The sequence below is a fragment of the Melopsittacus undulatus genome, chromosome 4 (genome assembly GCF_012275295.1).
Source record: "Melopsittacus undulatus isolate bMelUnd1 chromosome 4, bMelUnd1.mat.Z, whole genome shotgun sequence".
Lineage (NCBI taxonomy): Eukaryota > Metazoa > Chordata > Aves > Psittaciformes > Psittaculidae > Melopsittacus > Melopsittacus undulatus.
In genome coordinates, this window is record NC_047530.1 from 47864411 (window position 1) to 47887433 (window position 23023).

A 23023-nucleotide genomic window follows, 5' to 3' on the forward strand; every position below is an offset into this window, starting at 1 on the left:
CTGTGACTACTCTTAGCACCAGTATAGTGTTAGTGACTGTGCTGTGCTCAACTATCCACCACAGGCCAACTATAAATAAACTGTAATCTTGAAAGATGTGGTGCATACAGTGATCTGCAGGCCTTTCTTTGCAGAACACATAATGTCCCACATTGAAGGAGGCTTTGATTAAAGCCTCATGACTTTGGCAAACAGAGAGGTGTTAAGACAGATTGGCCAAAATGCAATTGCATCTCACACTGACAACACCCTCCTGAAGATGTGAAGTGCAATTGAGCAGAGATTTATAATGCTAAGGGGTGCTAAGACAGAAGCTGGTGAATTCTATGTTAGGGTAAACTCTTGCCATTTTGAGTATACTGTGAGGGAGGTCAGGAAAGCAAAGTAGAGATGGCCTGTGATGTAAAGGTGGGGACTATTGCTGGAGCTAGTAGAAAAACAATAATAAAAATCTATTTGATGTGTTTTTTGATTCTCAGGGTTTGACTGGAGCCTTCACTTTAAGTGGGAGCAGATTCCTATAGAGCAGAAGATGTCCAGAACAGACCCAACTCAGTCTATAAGGTAGCTGATGCTGGACAGTGTGCAGTCCTCCAAATGCCTTTACTGAGTCTTCCTCTGCATGGCAAGGAGTACACCCCTGTGCCTTGCTGAGGACAAAATGCCACAGTGCTCTCTTGATGTCGACAAACTCTTCATGTTATTTTCTGAATGTATTGAGGTCTACATCCCAATTCTGAGAGTATTACTCTCTGAATATTGTAAGAATAGCAATTATATACTATCCTAGGCTTGTAGGTGTGCCAGCTCTTCAAGACACCACTTCTATATGTTGGGTTTTGTGGTCTCATTCACTCAACAGTCTGAATGCCTCAGAAATCCCTTGGGGACTTTTAATTACCTCCATCTTCCAGGTGAAGAATTAAGGAATGAAGCAGCTAAACAATCACCCAGCAAGTGTAAAGCAGACCTGGCAACTGAATCTTGCCTAGTAACTTGGGTACAAAATTTTTCCCTTCCTCCCCTAAAATATGCATGTCCATGGACAAAAGAGATTCTGTTGGCTGAACAGTTATTTCCATCTTGGCTGTGGCATATGTGGCTCTCAGGAATGTAGAACGTGACAAATCTTGACATAAAAGGTCACAGTGTTTGTCTGTGTAGGCAGACAGATCCCTGTTTATAGCATAAAAGTATCATTCCTCTGTGTAATTTGCGAGCCTTTGTTTTGTACTCCAGAAGCAACCAGCACGCTAACAGCAGAGCAGTAGCATGCAGCAGCGACTCTCACACTGTGTCTAGTAGGCAAACACAGCCATGAAACAGTGCTGCTGCCATTTCTTCACACTGTGCATATCTGTACAAATGCACTCCTGTAGTGCTTGTAGGACCATGCAGCAAAGGCAGGAAAGTGAGGGGGGTCTCAGAAGCCTGCTGCAGGTTCAGGTGCCAGCTCTACTATTTTCCTTTTTTAAATGAGATATGATTTGTCAGGCCTGAACAAATTGCCCCCTCTCAAATGAATATGGTGGTGCCACATATATGTGTGATTATTTTGTATGGGCTTTTGTTTTCTTTTCCAGAACCCCTGTCATAGCAGGAGGAATCTTTGTGATTGACAAGTCCTGGTTTAACCACCTGGGAAAATATGATACTCAAATGGACATCTGGGGAGGAGAAAATTTTGGTAAGTTTAGGATGTTTCAGGGGAATGACACACTAATGCAGAACCACTTCCCAGTCTTCATCGCCTACCAGAACCTTCCTTTTGAGTGATCTGGTCTGTATGTCAGTGTAAGGCTAGGGACATGGCCAGGTAACCCCTATGTTGGTCAGAATTGTATCGCTGTCAGCTTCAACCAAAGTGAACGGGACATAGCTTTTTGTTATTAGGGCTATCACTCTCCTACAGGCATATGCACTGGTGTTTCCACAGTAAGGGTAAGAAACAGGAACCTCCTGTTATTTAAATTGTTACTTGTTTTTGGAGAGTATTCCTCCAGTCCTGCACTTGACAGTCTGTGTTGTCTCAGCTCTGAAGCATACGGTCACTCATACGCTCTTCTTACTCCTGTTCCTCTTTCCCACATAAGTCTGGGTTGCTCTTCCAGCTTGATAGGTCAGAAGGACACTTTTTCCTAGTAAAACAAGACTTTCTGTAAGTGGAATTCGGGTACAAACAGATTCAAAATGCAAATGTTTAGAAGCAGGCTAGGGTGTCACAGACATCTGAGGAATTCAGAGGCCCAAGGTAGTCTGTACAGTGAAGTGCTGTTATCTTAGATGCCACGGTGCTTTAGCCCATCTCCTTGCACTTAATTCCAAGCACAGGTATTCCATTTATCTTTCTTTGCCTGGTGTGAAGGGATGCTGCAATGTCACTAGGTATTAGCATCAAAAGGAAGAAGAGTATCGAAAAGAAGTTCATGGATACTTCAAGTATTCTGTGCATTCATTTAGAAATGATGCAAGTGGAGCTGAAGAGATAAAAGCCTGTTGACTGTTTTGCAGTCAACTTAAATAGAAATTTCTGTAGCTAACACTGTCCCCCAAAAAACCTGTTTTTACAACTTCCGTAAATGTCACAGACTTGTAAATAAAACCCTTTAAAGGAGAATAATATGCTGTTTCCTAGCACCTGAAGGACCAATTAGAAAGAAAGAAATAGTCAAGAAGAGGAAACTCTAGTGTCTCTGAATACAGCTGCGGGAGCTGCCTCTTTCTGAAATCCTCTCTGAAACCAGGAATGTTTTTGTCATAACAGAATATCAAGGCACTACTTTTTAAAAACAAAATATAATGAGTGGCTGTGTTCTCTGCTTTCTGAGGTCTTACTTCAGGTTATGATAGTCATGATTTTTAACAGAGATATGAAATGGGGCTGGCATTGGGATCTCAGCAGTGCTGGTAGCATCAGCTAAGCACTGTTGGCAGAAGTCAAAGGCATCCTTTACCAACAATGAAGATCCTCTCTCCTGTGACCCTCAGACTCCTCTGCACAGCCAAACTCAGCTTCATGCTGCCACTAGTCCTACTGCAGCTGCAGAGCCAGACATTGACCATCGTGCCAGCCTCTGAGCTGCAACTGTGTAAAAGCTGTAAAGAATGGAGAAGAATATTTCTTTATGCTTCTGACTGTATGCTTCTGCCCACCTGGGAGCCCAGCATTGTTGTTTGGTGTGCTTGTCAGTATCTTGATGCTAAGCAGAGCTCTCTGCCGTGACAGTAAATTACCTGCACACCCACAGCCCTTCTTGCAGGTAGAGCTGATTAAAACCTCCACAGAATTGCTTTGTTCTCCCTCAGATTGCTCTTTCAAAGCCTGGCAGTGGCAGGGCCAGGCTGTGTGGGACTGGCTTGCCAGTTTTGCTTTGAGAGGTTTCCTTGTAAATTTGTTGTCCCCTATCACTCCTATCCTGCACCTCCACTCTTCACTTAAGGAGGGCAAAGCTAAGTTCACAATGGTGTTTCATGTGGCCTGTCCATGAGGTGCGTTGCCACATCAACACTGTGATGAGGGATATGGGAAAGTATTTTAAAAGCAAAACAGACGACTTTTTAAAGCTAACTTTTGTTCAGCTCTTCAGCATAATGTGAGGCAACAAATCAACCAGTGGCTTTTACATCAAGCCTATTGCTGTTGCACATAAGAGGAGTAGAAACCAACCTGTATTTAACAACAAAAAGTACGAATCTTTGTAGTATTCAGAATGATTAATTGACCCTTTGGAAAAAAAAGGCCAGTTTTCCGTATTTAACTGAAAACTAGGTTTTGTTATGAAGGAAAAATGTTGATCATGCTCTGAAACAGTTTTGCTACAAATTACAATTTTGAGGGGAAAGAAAATGTTTGGATAAGGTCACCATTTGCGAATGAGGTGGGAGGGTGGTTCTGACTAATTTGGGTGGGTGAGATGGGCCACTCCCTGCCCACAAAGGCTATTTTTTAATCAGCTTCTTCTTTGAAACTTTTTTCACTGAGGAAACAGGATAATCATCACCATCATCATCATGATAAGAGATTGTACAGCTAGGGCACAGAGCCCCACAAGCTCTGCACATACTGCAGATACACAGAAATGATCTGGCCGCAATTACCAGATGCTTAAATGTCCTTCCAGCTGGGTGTGAGCTGATAAACCCCTTTTTTTCCACTGTGATGGGGAAAAGCCACAGTGATTAAGTCATTTAAAGCACATATGGACTGGGTCATGTCCTGGAAAATACACAGCAAGAAGTTCTCCTATGCTTTCCATCAGTGGATAGATGAAAGTCTTCAATAAGCCATGTTTGATTTCCGTTTTCTCTTCTGTGCCCAAAATCTGCATTCTTTTGCCCCTTCTTTAAAGATTTCCATAATTTGCAAACCTGGACATGTGATCTGTCCATGTGCCTGAGATGCCAACATGGCATGAGGAATCCTCCCTTGAGAAATGGACTCACTTTAAGTTACAGATGCTAGATTGAGAGTTTTGTTTTTGTTTTAGGCTGGAGTGAGTCAGAACCTCATTCCAGGAGAGCAGATGCCAGCTGGACACACTACCAGACAGAAACTCATATCTTGGCCTTTTTTTGTTGTTTTTAAAGCCCTTCCTCTCTCTGAAGCCTGAACTCTCTGTTGAAAAGAGGCTGAAAATAATAAGCTCTAGGAAAGAGAAAGAGACTGACTAGTAAGAGCTAGTATGAAATGACACAAAATAGTCTAATAAAATGGGTTTTTTCCTTAGAAGCTATCTTAAATACACCATCTTCCCCCCCCCCAAAAAAAGAAATGCACTGTTTAAACAACCTTTCCCAAGAGTTAGAGAGGAAAGCTATGGGGAAAGATGAAGGTTGGGAAGATGTGAGTGTGTGTACATGCTTTGAAACAGTCATTAGAGCTGGATGCATAATTTCTTTTTAATTTTGAAACATCAGAGTGCCATAATTCAGGCATTACTGCAGGGAGATCCCAACTGAGTGAAGTTTTTGAAGTAATCAGTTTACACAATCTGAAACCATTTTGGTAAGGACTAGAAAACTACACAGCTAATTTTCATTTTCCTTCTTTCTTCTCACCACCACATGAAACACAAAGTGGAAAGCCCCTCTGGTGTGGCAGTGATTAAACTTGCAATGACAGACATGTAAGCTTGAGCAGGTCACATCTCTTCTGTGATGCAAATAAGCACCTGTACATCAAAGTTCTAATCATTTAACAAAACCTTACATTTAGCTTCAGGACCAGCTGGATTTCTTCAAGTAGCAGGGTTCTCTTTGTATTTTTATAGTCACACTATTATTAGAATGATTTCTGCTCTTAGCTCCCCCAGGAGAGTCAAGTGGTGACAGACTATAACCCAGTCATGCACTTGATTTTGGGTTGAGGTTTTATTGGTGTTGTTTTTGTTTGTTTGATTTTTTGTTTTGGTTTGGTGTTGTTTGGGGGTTTTTGTATGGTTTTGTTTTGTTTTTTAATTAAGAAACAAGAAGGACAAGAACAGCAAGCTACTGTAGGGTGGATAACATGGAGGTATGAGGGAGAGGTCTCTGCTCTAGACATTGGCTCACTGCCTATGCCCTGATATTGTTCTCTTCTTTCTCCTTGACTCCTAAACTACCTTTCTTCCTCACATGATTTGCTTTACACAGGAAGTTCTTCCTTTTTTCTTCCATCCACGTGCAGGGCTGGAGAGTTACAGAACTCCAAAACGAGGTGGGTGTGATCTCAGCCTGTTGCCAAATGCCATCCCACAGGCCTGACAGCAACAGCAAGCACCTGGTCTCACTGAAATGTCCAGGGGACCAAATTGAAGAGTGGGACTGGAGAAGGCTAGGAAGTGTCTGAGCCACAAGGGTTGCCTCCATTTGAACAAAGGGAGGACAGCTTTTTCCATTCTCACCATGCCCTTGATTTTCCTGGTTTTTGCTGTTGGAGGGGATACGTCTAGATCAGAGGGGCAAGGTTTTCAGGCATGCTACTGAAGTTGCTCTTCTTGGAAATGCTGCCCATCTGCAGCTGTATGATTCTTGGGATTTCTTCCAGAGCTATCTTTCCGAGTGTGGATGTGTGGTGGCAGCTTGGAGATTGTTCCCTGCAGTCGAGTGGGACACGTGTTCAGGAAGCGCCATCCCTATGACTTCCCAGAGGGAAATGCACTGACTTACATCAAGTAGGTGTTGCATAGTTCCTGGTAGCAGCCAGGTTGTCTTAATGTTGGTCATGTCTAAATAAGCCTGAGTTCTTTGTTGTCTTTCTGCCTGATGACAGAGGGGAGCAGCTCATGGCTGAGCATCTCAAGGGAAGGATGAGTTGCTGTTTTCTGTGAACAAAACTTGTTCCCTTCTCTGTTGTTTGCATTAGTGCATCTGGCTCTTCCTCAGCCTGCAATGGAGGCGGGGGAGCAGTAGCTCAGAGAGAGAACCTTGCCATTTGTAGATATTGCCCTATGATATGTCCCTGTGTATCAGCAATCATCTCTGTTGTCTCTGAGGTGCTTTTGAGTCCAGGGATCTTACTGAGCTGCAAGTGCTCTGAGACAAGCCCTAAGGACAACTTCCACTGCAGGACAGGTGGGAAAAGAAAAAAGATGAGACAAAGTGCTTCAGAATGAGAGCCGCTGAGCACTGGTGTAGAGGGTGGTGAAATCTGCATTCTTGGAGATTTCAGAAGTTGACCTGACAAGTCTGCTTTGGGCAGGAGGCTGGACCAAGTGATACCTAAAGGTGCTTTCCAGGCTGAATTATTCTATAGCATTATGCTAATCTGAGGAAAAGGGTACTGTAAAGCAGGGTGATGGTGACCTTCAGTCCAGGTGTCTCTGCAGAGGAAGTATGTGTGAAAAAATCATGATAAACTATGACTTAAAATTTTAACTTCTGAAACAAAGCAGCCTTACAAGGCTTTGTGGACTCAACACATTCAGCCTATATCCATCTGTACTGCCTGCTGGTTTTCCTATGGGACTATCCCACACTCCCTCCTGACAGACAGGCCTTGGTTCTGCCCACCCAGTGCTTGCCCGCAGGGAGGACAGGTTCTCCAACAGCACTCAGCAAAGCATCTCCTCATCCCCATGCAGGAACACCAAGCGCACAGCAGAGGTATGGATGGATGAATACAAGCAGTACTACTATGAGGCTCGGCCATCTGCCATCGGGAAGGCATTTGGAAGGTAAGCTGCCCCCAAATCTTGGTTGGAGGGCTCTGGTAAGCCCCATTGCTAGCAAGAAATAATGTTTGGATCTTCTCTGGGGCTAAGTGTGGAGAATAGAGATGCTCTGGATGGCTAGATTGCCAGGGAGATTGCAGCTTGAGTGTCTGGCTAACAAGGTTTGCTTCTAATTCACTTTATTTTCCCCCCACTGACCCTGCATAAATCATTTGTTAGTAGAAGGCCAAAGGGATCTGTAATGAAATTAAAAGGCCAGACATTTTAAGTAGATAAGAATATTTTCTAACACAGCATGCAGCTGCCCTACAAATGTGAGATATGCAGTTACTGGAGCTTGATCCAAAGTTCGTACCTGTGCAGATGCAGAATCCCAAGGCAAGGATGGCAAGCTGTAACACGGAGCAGGTTGCACTTGGCACACTCCCCTCTTTCCTGATAAGCAAATGGGTGGTTTGTAGGGCAGGAGAGAACATGGCCCATAGTGGGACATCTCATTTAGGAGCACAATCTGGCTGTGACTTGTCTTCATCACCTTCTGAATCCACTTCTGTATAGAATTGTATTCCTTACAGCACCTTCGCTATAGCTGTCTCCAGGCCACGTGGGATTTGCTGTTATAAGCTTAAGCATTCTTTGTGACACTCATTGTATCAATCAGCAATTGACACCAAGACCTGGGATGAGGGGAGAGCTTACCCTCTGTGCTAACAAACCCCTGTGACTCTCAAATCAATGTAAAAAGTCCCAGAAGTGGTCTGTATCTGTGGGTTCTATCTGTCAATGAGTGACTATTTTGTCAGTGTAAGGACTTGGCAAATGTGGTTGTATGTCAAATGTGTAGCTATGTGCATTGGGTAATGATGCATCTCCTACTTATTTGATGACAAGCAGGTTTGGTCTGACCTACACACTTTTTTTGCACATTGTGCTTTATTATCACGACGCATTACATACTTTTGTACAAATAGCTTTGCCTACCTAATTTATCTGTCCTTGAGCTGACTGCAGCAGCTGGACTGGGGCCAAAATACAAGTAACCCTGCTGCTTGTGAAGGAAATATTGTATATTGGACATGGAAATATTTCTCATGTGTTTTAGTGCCAAAACCCAAAGATATTGTTCACACAGCCAGCAGTAACAGCCTTGTGAACCTGCATTAAATCTAGGTTTTAGAAATCAGATGCCTCTGACACTATCACTGTCAACTGGGCCTAAAGTGGATCCTCCTTCCCCACAATTTTTATGTGTATATTCACACATTCTAAGAACATTCTTCTGAGGTATGGGCAGCACAGTGGCCTCTCTGGGCTGAGGATGACAAGGAGCATGGGTACAGTTGAAAGTCCTTCCAAACACACAAATGTAGTGTTATAGTTTGAAAAGGAGAGTCCCTAGTGTCACTGCTCAGTAGGACGGCTTGTGGGAAGTCTTTGTCAGCCAACTAAAGCCAAGCAAATCAGCAGTGGGAGGGCTGCTGCAGCACTTCCTGAGATGTTAATTTCCATTTATACTCCTCCCTTTTCCCAAAACTGCTTAGGAGCAAATAACGATGTTCTTTAGGTCTAAAACCCAACCTGAGCCTAGAGTTGCTGCCATGACCTAGAGATGTGCTCTAACATACATAGACACACTGTTGGTATATACCTGAGCACAAGCACTTTCTAAGCCTTTTCAGGAACTAATTATGGTGCAAGTTTCATGGTGTACCTACCACTCAGAGGCAGAAACACTTTCCTGGTCCTACAGTAGTTTTGTAGGACCTGGGGCCTACCATCATTCTGAGCCAATGAAAGTGCAAGAATTGTTCTCTGAAGGTGTTTGTCTTCCGTTTCTATTTCCTGCCATTTGCCTCTCTCCTCCTTTTCACCTCAGGTCACTGCTAGTGCTCTGAACCCAGCAACAGCAACGTGGGAGAATGAGTAATGGGAAAAAGTTGTATAGCCTCCCTCAAACCTCCTGGCCAATCTTCATTGTTCCCCTCCCTCGTGTTCACTACCTTTATCCTCAACAACCTGCCTGTGTTTCCAGTGTTGCAGACCGAGTGGAGCAGCGTCGCAAACTGAACTGTAAATCCTTCCAGTGGTATCTGGAGAACGTCTACCCAGAGCTCAAGTGAGTCAGTTCTCTGCTTGTAGAAATCTCTGAAGGAACTGGGAGGTGGGTCACAGCGAGAAGATGAACCTTGGTGGCAGCGCACAAAAGAGAGAATTATGCTTGGAAAAGGTTTTCATCTGTTATTCCTTTTGGTGAGAAACCTGTGATTTTATGGCTTGTATCATCTCAACAACTCTGCAAAAGGTTTGTTGATCCTTACTGTTGGGAGCCCTCTGCTCTGCCCCACGCAGCTGTCCCCAAAAGATGTGCAACAGTGATGTTTTCAGAGATGTGGGGTATAGACAAGTACCAGAGCACTACATCCCTCTCAGATAAGGCTTGGTCTCTGCCTTTTGAGTGCTCTGCCTGGAGGTAGTTGAGCCAAGTAGAGCTGGACAGCCTCAGTGCAGAGGTGAAGGTGGCTCAGAGAACACTGTGGTGAATGCCAGAACCAGCTGGGCTTCCCCTGCCCCAGGTCATGATGCAGTAGTGTTGTGTCATTGCTCCACTGGGAAGTAGCCTGGGTAGAGCTGTGTTGTTAGCACCTGCTAGTTAACACACCCTGGAAACGCATCTTTACATCTCAGTCTGTAGCTAACATGGGTTGAGGCTAAAACATCCAGCTGTAGTCTGGCCAAGATGGATCTTTCCTCTATTGCTACCAATGAGACAGTGAATATGTGCTAACTCTGGGGGTGATGGGTGGGGGTAAGACTCTGGAAGGAGGCAAAAGCAGAATAAAGCAGTGTGGATATGCTTTTTACTGGCAATGGATTCTACCAGAAGAGACATCACACAAAATTGCTTGGGGTATACCTAAAGATCCTGTTATGCTTTCTAAAACAAAAGGGTACCAGTCCTCTGACCAAGCTGTCTCTTGACTTTTGCCTCCTCCAGACATTTCCAGGGAACAATTTGATATAGTTCATTTTCTGTCAAACAAAGGGGACTGTGTTTCAGTCAGGGGCAAATCACACCCTTCTAAATGTGAAAGTGCTTTGAACATTTCTGTTTATGAAGTGCCATGCAACCATCATTTTACTTCAAGGATTCCTGAAAAGGAGTTAATTCCAGGAATAATTAAACAAGGAGGAAACTGCCTGGAGTCTTGGGCACAGGATACCACAGGAAATATGCTGGCTGGCATGGGAAACTGCAAAGGGACAGTGAACAATCCACCTGTCTCTCAGGTAAGGCAGGCTTCAGTTTGGTGTTTTGCTGCTGCTTCTGATCTTGTTATTACCTGGAAATGAAAAGGCATATCTGGCCATGGTGGGCTCATGCAGAGGTGAATGAAGGAAGAATTTGGACCTGTTAGTGATTTTAATAGTAAGCAGAAAAAGAAATTGTGCACAACTCTGAGCTCTTCTGGCTCAACAGACCCAGCTGTCAGGCTTAGAATAGGAAGGTTTTCATCACTCAAAGGCTAGCTCTTGACAAAGGTAGCTCTTGAATACTCAGGGTCATCACTAGTCTGTTCAGTAGGCATGCGACCAGGGTTGGAGTCATGTAGCTGAGTCCACTCAGAATGTTGCTTGTGTGTGCTCTGCTTCATCATACAACCCATGAGAAAGGGTCTTGGGGTATGGCTAGTACCCTGGCACATGGGCAAGAGATTTTCCCAGGATCAGAAACTTTTCTTGGACTATCAGCTCAGCTGCAGCTGCAGATGGCTGGCATTGTGCTGTTTTACAGATGTGTTCCAGTATAAAGCCCAAATAGAGTTTGAATAGCCAAGACCCTGTGTGCAGTAATTTGGTGCAGCTCTCCTAACTGCAGTGGAGCTGTGCTGGTTTATATCAGATGAAGATCAGCACTCAGCCTCTTTTGCTGACTGAAAGCAGCAGGGAAGCAGCTTGAGAAAGTTAAAGGTCACAGTAGGATATCTCATGCCAGAAAATACATATTCACATCTGGTAACTGTTGGAAACCAGTTTGCAGCTGAATTCAATACGCCATTCAATCTGACTCGTTCTATGCCATTACCGTTTGAAACCTCTGAAACTTATTGCATTTTTTATTTCTTCCTTGGGGAAAGTATGATATTATTAGTTGATTGGGTTGGGTATCCATCTAGTGAGAGGAGGTAAAAATGAAGTGGTTTGTGCTTTGTGTGTGCCAGTGATATATATTAGCCCATGGATACGCTTGCACATGTTTTGCTTTGCTTGATAATCTGCAGGTCCCAGATACCTGTTACAGAGCATTTCTGCTATGTAAAATATGCAGAAGTAGTTGCAAGTCATGTAAATCTGGCTCAGAGTACTCCCTGCTTTGTAGGTGGGGAGTTGCATGGGGTCCAAGGTTAATCAGGCAGCTCAGGTGGTCATGAGAGCCAGCTGCAGGCTTTGAAATAGTCATGATGCACCAAGCCTGAGCATAAACTTCTGATCAGGTGAAGACTGCTGCTGGGAGTCTTTGGTGAGAGCTGAACAAAGGATACAGGTTTTGAAATATCTGATAGATCATGCTCTTCCTTCCATATCTGATCACCATTATGGTCCTAATAGAACCTTTCTTTTTCTTATGCCAAAGGAGTGGGTATTCAGTGACCCTTTAATTAGACAGCAGGACAAGTGTCTTTCCATTACCTCCTTCTCTACTGGCTCTCAAATCACATTGGAAGCCTGCAATCAAAAAGATGGCAGACAGGTACGTAACTGCACCGGTTTTTAATCCCTTCACCAGTGCTCCTACATCAGTGCAGCCTGCAGGGGCAAACCTGGTACTATCAAAGTATATAAAAGTCCCTTCTAACTTCTGCATCTCCCTCTTTTGTGTGTTTTATAAGCTCAGATGTATGAGATTGCCTGTGACCAAAGTGGGGAACACAGATCATATTAGTGTGGATATCTGCTCTGCCTGGGCATTCAGCAGCATGGGTAGCTCCAGCTCTGTTGTACCCCAGCCTCACTCTTGGATACATTTATGTTCAGCCAGACTAATGTATCAGAGCATCAGAGATAGGTAGATAAGATGCAAATGCTTGAAATACCCAAGGGAAGGGTGATGTGTGGTGTCATCTGTTTACTTATTTAGAAGTGAGAGAAATGTGTTCTTTGTGCTGTCTTTGGGCATGTGAACAGGCAATTAAAACTGTATGTGTGTAACTCACTTGAGAAATACTGACTGACAGAGCACCATATATTCCACCCTAACTGCTCCCTGAGGGGAAAATACACAGCAGCACTCATTCCAACAAAATGCAGTTCTGTGACTCTTATGCTGTTTCCAAGATGTCCATCCCTGGTCTGTCAGGACATATCAGTGATTTTTGCCTTACAACACTAGGTAAGAGATGGCCTCTGTGATGGCCAGGGTGCCCTTACAGAGATGTGATGTGCCTTTTTGTCAGAATTGGGCTAAACAGAACAGGTGACAAAGCAAAACTGGGGTTGTTTCATCCCTAGTTCCTGTGCTTCCCTCTGCAACAAGAGAGAGCATTTTTTCTGTCACCTGAGGCTATACTGACTCTGTGTTTTCTGATACATCTATTGCTTTGGTAACCCAAAGGTAGGAGACTACTCAGCTTGTTGCCGGTTCTCAGCAGCATCTTCTTTTGTCAGTCCTTCTTAATGCTACAGGAATCTCTAAATCAGTTCTTTTTGAAAGAAAGCACTGAAATCCATTCTTGCCCATTTATGGAAAGGCTGTATAGACATTCCTCTGGAGGGCTGGTTAATGCAGAAATGTCTTGAAAAGTTGTCACCATGAGCACGCCGGGAAAACTCTTGAGTTTGGATTAGCCTTGCAAGGAATATCCAAGTGGGCTGTGCTTGCCTGCTCTCTTTTCTTGTTGGCAATCACTCACCCCCTTGCTAAGTAATTAGGTCACTTAGCCCCCCTTTTGGTGCCTTGCAGCATTTTCTTCCCTGGCAGCAGAGAGGACTTCAGTAGCTGCCAAAATCAGTTGTCTTTCCCCACCTCCTCTCGCATGGAAGGACAAGAGTCTCCTGAAGGGGGATGGAGTCCAAGCACTATTAGCCAGAAGAGAGATTAATCCACACTTACACAAGCAGGCTCATTCTCCTGCTGGAATAGGATTTATTGAGCCTTGATGTGTTGATTATATACAGGCTCATTATAAAGACATGCACACACGCTTAAGGATGTGAGCTGTTGTTTTCCATTACCTTATGTGAACAAACTGCACTTAAATCAAGGACTTGACCTAGCAGATGATTTAGCCAACTGACTGTAAGCAAAGATTTTGTTTAAGCGTTCCCAGTAATTACAGACTGATTTTAATCACAGCTGCCATTCCAAACTGCCTTGTGGCTGAAAGGGTGAGGTGGGAGAAGTGCATTTGAATTTTCCTTCTAATTTGGGTTGAAATGCTCTGAAATGTGTTTTTTTTCTGGGAGTCGCAAACCACCATTTCAGATTTCTACTTATAAAGCCTATTCTACTTGCAATGCTTAAGTTTGTTGTGATCTTAGGGAATGCTGTTATGGTCCCTCCCTTCTGTAAATACAACATTAATTGTTGTTAGTACTGAAATTGTATTTTAATCAGCTAAAAGTTTGTCATCTTTGCAAACTATCCTATTCTCTCTCCTGATATTCAAGAGGTTGACATTCAAGGAGACAGCCACTGCTGCAAACGCTTTATAGTGTAAAATGAAAGAGAGAATCGGGAGGGAGTAAATTCCTCAGTTACCCTGCAACTTGCCTGTCTGAGTGGAAGGGAAGCCTGTCAATGTGCATCACACATACAGTATCCTAAGAGGAGATGGTGACATGATGAAAGCGCAGCTTTGATCATCTCTGGGGTCACTGTCATCAGAGGTCTGTGGTGAGAGACATTTGGACTTTTTTGGATCTAGATTTCACGTCTATGTCTGACTGATGTAAAAGCAAGATTCCTGACAAAAGATGGGGCACATGATGGCTTTGTTCTTCAGTGTCACCAGAATAGGTGGGTTAGATCTTCATAACAGCACCATACAGCTCCTCAAGTTGCTTTCTGCTTTCAAACATACCGAATCTGTGAACGTGCTACAAAGCTGTTTTGCATTAAGCATGTCCACAGGGCAGATAATTTTGTTGTTATTTTTTGAGTACTAACTACAGTCCATATATGTAATAGTCTAGTGGAGGCTTTGAAGTATTATGAGTTTTATCTGGAGTATTGCCTCAAAATAAGTCTAAAACTTTGCAAGCAAGAAGATACAACACAACAGTCAAAATTTAGGTGGCTTTTGGTTCTGCCAGACTATTCTCCCTTGGGTTGAAAGGAACCAGGAGCAAAATCTATTTGGCACCACAATCCCCTTGATCATTCAACAGCAACAGCTGGCACTTCTAGCAGAAGACCAGCCAAGAGCTATTCTACATAATCACAACTAGATTTCAAAACAGATGGATGTTATCCATAATGTTATTTGGAGAATAGCATTTTTTAGTTGAATGCACAATAAATTATTGCCTTTAGCCTTGGTTTTGGCTCTGGCAGTGGGAGTGGTGTTTTAATTTTTATTATAATGAGGACAAATAGCAGGCAAAGTGAGAGTCAGACACTTAAACAAGAGAATGGAAATGAGAAACATCGGCACGGTATTTCCCAATAGAATAAGAAACATGCTGAGAAATCCTATTAAACAGCCATACTTCATTAAGATGTGCTGAATGAAGGAATGTGACCCCAGCCTGAAAATGAGGACATCAAGTTTTCTTCTGAGACAAACAGTATTTGAACTCCTGTGTGCCTTTGGATGTGATTGGGGAATTTTTCCCACCTTGCTTCTCAGTGTATCTTATTACCCAAAGTGCAGAGAAGTGTGGCTTTATATAGACTATCAGAAAAGCAAAGTGAAAATATGGCTGTTTTGGAAGTGCCTGGCTCAGTGTCTTCATGGTAATAAGTAGGTAAACCAATACTGGCAGTATGCCATAGCTTGAAAGCAGTTTTCAGGAGACAAGCATTTCCCTCCATTGTGATTCTTAGTTTTACAAAGTGAAGTGCTCAAAGGGAGACAGTACTTGCTGGATGCTGGGGTAAGCTTTTCCATGCTCTGTCTGCTCCTCTATTTAAATTTTAGTGTTTGTCATCTTCAGCACCGGATTCAGGCTGCCCATGGCTCTGCAAATACATTCAATTCCAAATTGCAGCATTCTTATCTGTTCCAGTTATCAGCTCTCCTTACATTTCCATGTGAAGCTTCTCAGTCCTAATCAACAAAATCTGCTCTTTTCAGCTGTGTTTCATGAGCTTGACTAACTCCACCGCATTTTCAGGGGTACAAGGCTATTGATGGAATCTGGAGAGAAAATTTGGACTGACTGACTTAACTGCTGGGGGTTAAAATAAAACTTTTGATTACCCTGAAAAATTACACTAGTGTAAACATCTTCAGCTCTTGTATATTTTGGGTGGAAGGGGACTGGCTATTTCTGACTTTTCTCTTGGTAATTGCACATGGAATGCTTCTATCCAGCCACCTCAAAATACTTTACAATGGTACAGAAAAAGATGGAGAGAGAGAGGTTTACAGAAAAGCGGAGGAATTTTTGGTTGACACTGGGGAAGAGGATCAAGACACAATATTTCAAAGAAAATACGGTTGGATGTTTTTCCCCATCTCTACTCCAGGTCTGCTGTGACTGATTAATTGTATTATCCCTATCTGCACAAGAAAGGGAAAACGAGGAGGATTTTCAAGCCAAAATTTTTCAGATTGTGCAGTGCTTATATCTTCCAAAAGCTTTTCTTCCAAGTGCAGGCCAGCCGTAATGTCTGGGTATAGGAGAGGATTGCCTGAAATGTTTGGTTGTGTATTCAGGAAATGTCTTCTCTGTTTGTTTGTTTTCCCTAAGGATGGCCATCATCAGTGTCATTCAAAAATTCACTGTCAGTATGCTTTATAATAGCTCCATGTATTGCACCTTCCCGCAGCCCAGATGAGCCTTATATTCATCTTTCTGTCACTTCTCAGTTTTCCTCCTCCCCCTTTCCCATCTTTGACCAACTTTCTTTCAAACATAGGGGTATGGGATGACTTGAAATGCTGGACTTTTCAGTGGTGTGATTCACTGAGGAGTGGATTGATTTGGTATACTTTGTTAGCAGCAGCAAACGTGCTCTGGTGAGTGTTTGCAGGTGTCCTGCTGTGTCTCTTGCTGTTGACTCTCCCTACAAACATCACAGAGGGTACCTGCTTAGCATGAAAAGATGATATGGCAGCAGGTCTCTGATCTGATTCCTCTGATCTGGATGAATAACATGAGCAAGCCTCCCAGTGGCACTAATATTCTCCTGAGGAGCCATGGGGAAGAAAACCAGTGTCTCTTAGTAACTGCCTTTGTCCTCTATCTCAAATCTTGTAACAGCATACTCCTTTGCAGCAAGGACTTCTGGTGAGCCCTATAGCTCACCAGAATGTGTATGGGACAGTTGGTTGGCAGGCATTTTTTAGCACATGCACAGGGGAGGGTGAAGGAGAAGGTAAGGAATTCACAAATACAGAGAGGCAGGGAGAGGGTGGAAGGTAAGGAAAAGCTTTCCTTTGCACAGCAAGAAACTGTCAAGAGGCTCTTCATGGAAGTGTCTATGATCCTGGGAAGCAGTGGTGGGGAGGTCATTGTGCAGAGATCGTACCAGTTAGGCAGCTTTCCAGAGGAAAAGACCTCCTGCTTTCCACTCCATCCTTACAGCTTCTACTTTATGGTATTAACTCTTCCTCAGCTCTTTGCGGGGAGATTTCTGCCAGATGAGAGCCAGATGGCTCTGGGATCTGTGTAGGCAGGGGGTTCCAGCAGCTGGTGAGGGCATTGCAGTGCACAGATTGCATTGTATCTTCCTCTCAATCCTCTTTACATTCCTTTGCTCCTTTGCGTATTAAACCCAGCTTCTTGCTGCGCAAACAGCTCTCTTTCAGTGGTATCCTGTCAGATAGGGCTAGCAGTGCTGGCAAAGTGATCCTGCTGCTGATACTTAGTCTTGAAAGAATATGTGATACAGGAGCAACAGATTACTCTGGGCTTTGCAACTGCCCTTGACCTCCAAGAAACATGACCAGCACACAGATTTAGAGAAGAGCTGCCAGCAATAGCTGAACATAACTGGATATCTTAAACCACACAGCATGTGGCAACCTGTTTGCTATGTTACCCAAGAATTAAAATGTTTGCTGGTTTTGACATTGCCTGGATATTGCAGGGTTTTTCCCCCCTTTGTATATAATTTCTTCAACAGCCTTGAGGTACATCAGTGTTGTCAAGCTATTTCTTTTTCTTAATCAGCTCCAGGGGTGAGCCAAAATATCTTCATAATATTCCTAAGCTGTTTACTGACTGAGGGCCCAGACCCTGATCCTAGCTGAGTCATCTGTGTGACTGGAAGGAGTGATGGGAAAATCTCTGGAGCCTGAAACACTCAGTCAAAAGACCTGCTGATCTTGTCCCCACAGGAGGGAAATGGCCTAGCCTCACCTGGGAGATCCCAAGTCTACAGATTCGTTTCTGCTTTTTTATTCTTCACTGTCAGCCATGGTGGTCCAAGTTCTTTCCAGCAGGGATGGAAGCTATAGCCCTTTCCCAGCAGAATTAGCAATTCAAGAGTAGGACATATGTTTTGTCCTAGAAAGCAGCATGACCAAAGTGGACTTTCAGGAAAGGGTTGCATGTGGAGCCAGGTGGATATCCTCTGAGAGGAAAAGACCCAGAGGACAGCACTGCAGAAAGTAGAGCACTGTGTTCAGAAAAGCTGTCAAATGTACAGTTATAAACTGAAATGTTGGCAAGGCAGATAAGATTATGAAGCCAGACAAAAAGAGTACAGAGCTATGAAGAGCTTTAAGTGCAGGGCTGATAAAAATCTTGACTTGAGAGATAAGGTGACATGCAGGGGAGATAGATACAATTTAGTCAAGCAGCAAGAAGCGTGATTTTCGCTTTCTGTGGATAGATTGCTTTTCATGTTGGATGAGCTTTCAGTGCTTTGCTTTCTATGGATTGGAAAGAAGTCATAGAAGGAATTTAGGTTTTGACAGGTATCTGGGTGCTTAGAGACACAGGACAAAGAATGGCAGGGAAACTGTGGATCTTAGATGCTTTTGAAAACACCTCTACTTGCTGATTTTTGTGTTGTCTGCCTTCTAGATTCTTCTGAATATCTAGCCCTATAATTCATCTAAACTCAAACTCCAGGTGTTTTAGACCAGCATCTTTTAGAGATGCTGCCTATGCTTAGATTTTCAGTGTCCCCAGTTGCTGGGATTTACCTGAGGTTTATGCTCAACATTTCTCCTGCTGCTTGGAGGTACAGTTCTGTGGTGAAATTGAAGGAACAGCATGTCTCTTCTCATTCTTCTTGCAGAAATGGAAGATGAAAGGCAGTTTCATTCAACACTTTGTCAGTGGTCTCTGCCTGGAAAACCAGACTGGGAGAGTGGTGACCAACCCTTGCCAAGCAGGTGTACCTGGCCAACAGTGGGAGCTGCTACAAGCAACATGATGGTAGCACAGAGATCTCCTTTTTTCTTTGTGCATGAGACTTTGGAAACAGAGCGGGATCAGAAAGGAGGAATGGTTTTGTATGTCTGACCCTAAATGTTTTCATTGTGCCCATCAGCAAGCCACCATTTCAGCTGAATACTTCTTGTTTCTGAGCTTTTCAGAGAAGTGAGAGGGATGAGGAGAGTTGTTGAAATCTTCCCATCTGTTGTCTTAAGTTCTCCTTCGTAGCTGATATCCACACACAGCTGCACCCAGAATGGGGGGAGGACCCAGCCAAACACTCGGAGTGACCAGAACTGCCTTGCAGCTCTCCCCATCCATTCCTTCCTCTGCATGCAGAGTCCGTGACCTTCAGATTAGACAACGCTTGTACAAACATTGGTACCTCATTGGCTTCCCTGGCTTTTTGCTCTAACATTGTGCATCATTCGTGCATGTGTGTCCCTCAGTGACGACTGGCCAGAAAAGTCATGATGATAAGTGGAGGGCTGGGGAGGAACTAGAAGACCTTGGGGGCATGTTTGTAACTTCTTTTTGGGGGGGCCTGTTCCTTCTTCTGCCTGTAGTGCGTGCTCGACAGCCAAATGAGCTGAGGTTGGCAGAATGCTGAGGAGAGCTGCAAAAGGGACGATCTGTTTTAGCAGCATAATAAACAGGGGTTGTTTTGGGGTCTATTCCCTTTTGAATTCTTGCTTCCATTCTTTTATGGGTGGAAGGCCAGCCCTGCCTCCATGAGTTATCCAAACCTGCAGGCAGCCTGATGGACCTGTGTTCGTGTAACACATTCCTGCAGAGCTGGTCAGAGATGGGTGCTGATGCTATTGGATGCCAGGGAAGCTGGGACTGTTCTCTGGCTGCTTCTCTTGATGCTAATGGACACTGCCTGCTGCACCCCACGATGAAGGTGATGCACAGAGTTCTGTGTGCAGCACTCACTGACGGTGCCATTGCACTTGGCTCAGGCCTATGGCAGGAGCCCACCCAGTTCCCTAAGGCATGAGGCAGAAAGGACAGCCCCTAGATCATTGCAGGCATCCTGCTGCTGTTGGGGCAGGAGCACAGCCTCCTCACTGGCTCTTTAGCTCTGCATGGAACAGAGCCCAGCATGACAAGCCACCCAAACCCTCTCTTTTTTCCCTCTCTCTCTGAGAAAGAGGAGGTGAAAAGGCCTGGGGCTGCTCAACTTGGGAGACCCAGCTCTCCTTCCAATGGGAACCATGGACAGGTTAGTTGGTGAAGCTGAAAATGCCCCCTGCACAAATGTTTCCATAGCACAGGTCTGCCCAAGAGATCTCTCCTTTGTGTTCTGGAAATACCAAAGACAACTGGTGGCTCTAGCTAGCGTCCCAGTCCTGCTACCAGTTACCAGTCAGCTGTAGTTGAGTGTGGATTTTCAGACCTGCCAGGGGAAGTTTACCTATTCCAGTGAAAGAATCCCCACAACTACAAGATCTGTAAATCTTCCTCTTGGAGCTAGGTTTTGTAAACCAGCCCTCCTCTCCAAGAACCTGGCAGGGGAACCAGATAGCCAGGCGACCTTCAGTAAGCAATTGCTTGCCTGGATCCTTTCTGATCTGGTGTAGAAGAAATAGGATATTCATTTGGATTCTGAACAGCTGTCTGCTTTTGATCATGTTTGTATCCCTTTATGGTTCTTTCTCCTAGCTTGGCATTAGCCTCAGCAGTTGACAAAAGAACAGATACTGTTCTTCATATGTTGTATGTGCACAGCAGTGCTTGTGTGAGAACTGGACAATTCGTTTTCTGTTCTCAGTTCTTTTATTTAAAAAATTAAATGTGTCATGTGGCCAGAGCTTTTTTCCTGTTTCCCCCTTCACTTTGACATCAGTTCACCATCTCGACACCGATTAACCAGATGAATGAACTTCCCAGACTGTGAAAGTTCAGGAGGCAGCTCCCTTTGGTCCCAAGCTTACTGCATTGTGCAGCTGCATTTCTGTGGGGGAATGGGGGCACCGACTCTGCAGAGATTTCTCTTTCCCTGTGTAGAGACGTTTTGGGCCTGAGCCACTAGGGCCAGGAAAGCGTAGAGAAGAAAAGGAAATAATCTATGAATAGAAAGAGGGCAGAACAGACAAGACACATCAGTGGGGAGAGATGCCATCCTACTAGAAACTGCTTTTTAAAGCAAGAATATGAAGGAGATGCTACTTCCAAAACAGCATCGTTAAGCACCAGGAGACAGAGAAGTTCTCACATACCTAGCTTGAAAAGATGAAAGGCTATTGAGCAGGTACTGTACTAAAGGTCTCTATAAAATGCATCCTAAGTGGACCATCTGAGCTTCTCCTATTTCACCCTCCAGCAGCTCAAGGGTTGCAGCTAACAGCATATTCGCTCCTCCACCAGGTACTGCTTTCTTCCTCCTTGCTTCCACTCTGTGTGTGCAGCTTTTTTGCAGTTCCTTCTTCATAACCATACTGGGACCAGGACCCAGCTCCTCTACAAACAATTCTGATGCTGCAGACCACAGAAGCTCTACTTACATACAGTCTCCAAGCTCTGGGCCAGCTCTTGTCCAAAGGGCTCTTGTCAGCACACTGGCTACTGCCCTTGACTTTGTGCTTAGCTCCAATGTTGGAGGCTACTGACAGCTCCTGGAGCAGAAGTACCCAAACTAGCTGTGTTGATTTGTGCCTCTCTTTCTACTCCTCACCACCTGGCAGAGTGTGAACTGGCATTATCTGGGGCTGTGAGCTGGGGCAGCTAAAGATTGGACACTGTCCTCCTTCAGGTGTCCTGGCCTCGGGATGAAAAGGGAAAGGTGGGCATATGCAGGATGTCAGTAACTTGTATTGCTCCTGGTGTTAGAGACTGCCAGAGCCCTAACTCTTCCTGGTTTTGGACAAGTTCTGTTGAGGTCACCTCTATACGGTTTACTTGTCTGTCATCTAAAGCACTGCTCACAGGACATTCCTGTAGGCTCAGTGCAGACCCCTGACCTTGCCCCACACCATTTTGTAGCCATTGGTTTCCATGGCTTTTAGCAATTGCTAAAAAGGTGGTGGATTACAAATGGCTGCTTTCAAGTGTGGGCAAGTTAACTTCTCAGAATACACAAAGTCTTGTCCAAAATCAGTGTTGGTATATTTTCCATTTTCCTTGCTCTGAAGGAAAAGAGGAACGATGTTATCTGTGCTCTTTTCCCCAAGGTGCATGCAGTGCCATGTTTTAGAATAGGATTCTCTTGGGTTTTTTGAAAGCAAACTGACTGAGCCCTCAGATTTGGCCAAGTGATTTGTTTCTTTAAGTCAGAACAAACAGCTGCTCACCCTTGTTTTCCTGTTTACTTTAAACAGCCCCCCCAGACTGTCAAGACAGAGCATTTGCATTGTTAACATCTCTCAAGAAAGCTGTTGTTGTATCAGATCATCCAATGTAATTTCATGTGCTGTGAACCAATGCGGGTTTATTTAAGAGGAGCTGAAACTGCTGTTGTACAGAAATCAATTCCAAAGGGTTTATTTTCCCTGCTCAGTTGTAAGATACACTTTGCCAGATGTAATTTATGTGGAGCCCAGATTTGTTTTCCCTTTTCTTGAAGAAAGCATGTACCAGAATCTGTTTAATGCCTGGAATAAAATCCACTTTGAAACAAGTGTTTCAGCCTATTCTTATCCCCCCTTACTTCCCATCAGAAAAAACCCTCCACCCTTTCTTGCCTGGTCCTGCCTCTGTCTCTCACTTGGTTTGTGTCCCCAGGCATGCATGCCACAGTTCTTTGCATAGGTTTCGGGGTGGCTTCTAGAGTGATACTGCAGGAGCTGGCAGAGGTATTTCTAGTATACAATGGTGTATCAGGTGAAAACAGTGAGGAAGTTCTCTTCCGCTGGCTAGGCAGGCAAGTATCCTTTCTTGTTAAAGTTAAGAGCAGGTAATGGACTGGCTTTCACATGCTGAAAGAAATAGCTGGAGGTGGAGGGAATTAATTCTTCCTGTTACTCCCTCCTCAGTCTTTTCCTTAAGCTATAGGAGAAGATTAGTAAGGCTGCCTGTTCCTTACTAAGCCTCCCTAAGGTCTGTCTTCTGCCTCTAGCTTGAGGGCAGGGAAGCATCACCACCCACAGATGCCTCCTAGCACATTGACTAAGGCATTGCTAAACCTTGAATACTGTGACTCCCCATGCAGGCTGGTAAACCTTCCTAATCTCACTTTATTAATGAAAAAAGACCAGTCAGCAATGTCAGTGTGGAGGCTTTGTGTTTAGAATCAGGGCTTAACTGCCTTAGTTCACCCCAGAGGCTTTTTCAAATGGATCAGCTGCATCTGCCTCTACAGTTGTGTCAGAGCCTCTGTC

The 23023-nt window shown here is 44.2% G+C and overlaps 1 protein-coding gene across 1 annotated transcript in view; it reads left to right on the forward strand.

The window, feature by feature from the left end:
• Positions 1–22320, forward strand: part of GALNT16 (polypeptide N-acetylgalactosaminyltransferase 16) — a 71054-nt gene extending 48734 nt beyond the window's left edge. Inside the window, exons 8-15 of the mRNA XM_005149243.3 lie at positions 480–564; positions 1584–1687; positions 6026–6152; positions 7062–7154; positions 9184–9267; positions 10298–10439; positions 11785–11901; positions 18565–22320. Of these exons, the coding sequence (XP_005149300.1) occupies positions 480–564; positions 1584–1687; positions 6026–6152; positions 7062–7154; positions 9184–9267; positions 10298–10439; positions 11785–11901; positions 18565–18702 (890 nt within the window). The 3' untranslated portion in view covers positions 18703–22320. The remainder of the gene's footprint in view (positions 1–479; positions 565–1583; positions 1688–6025; positions 6153–7061; positions 7155–9183; positions 9268–10297; positions 10440–11784; positions 11902–18564) is intronic.
• The last annotated feature ends 703 nt before the right edge of the window (positions 22321–23023 follow it).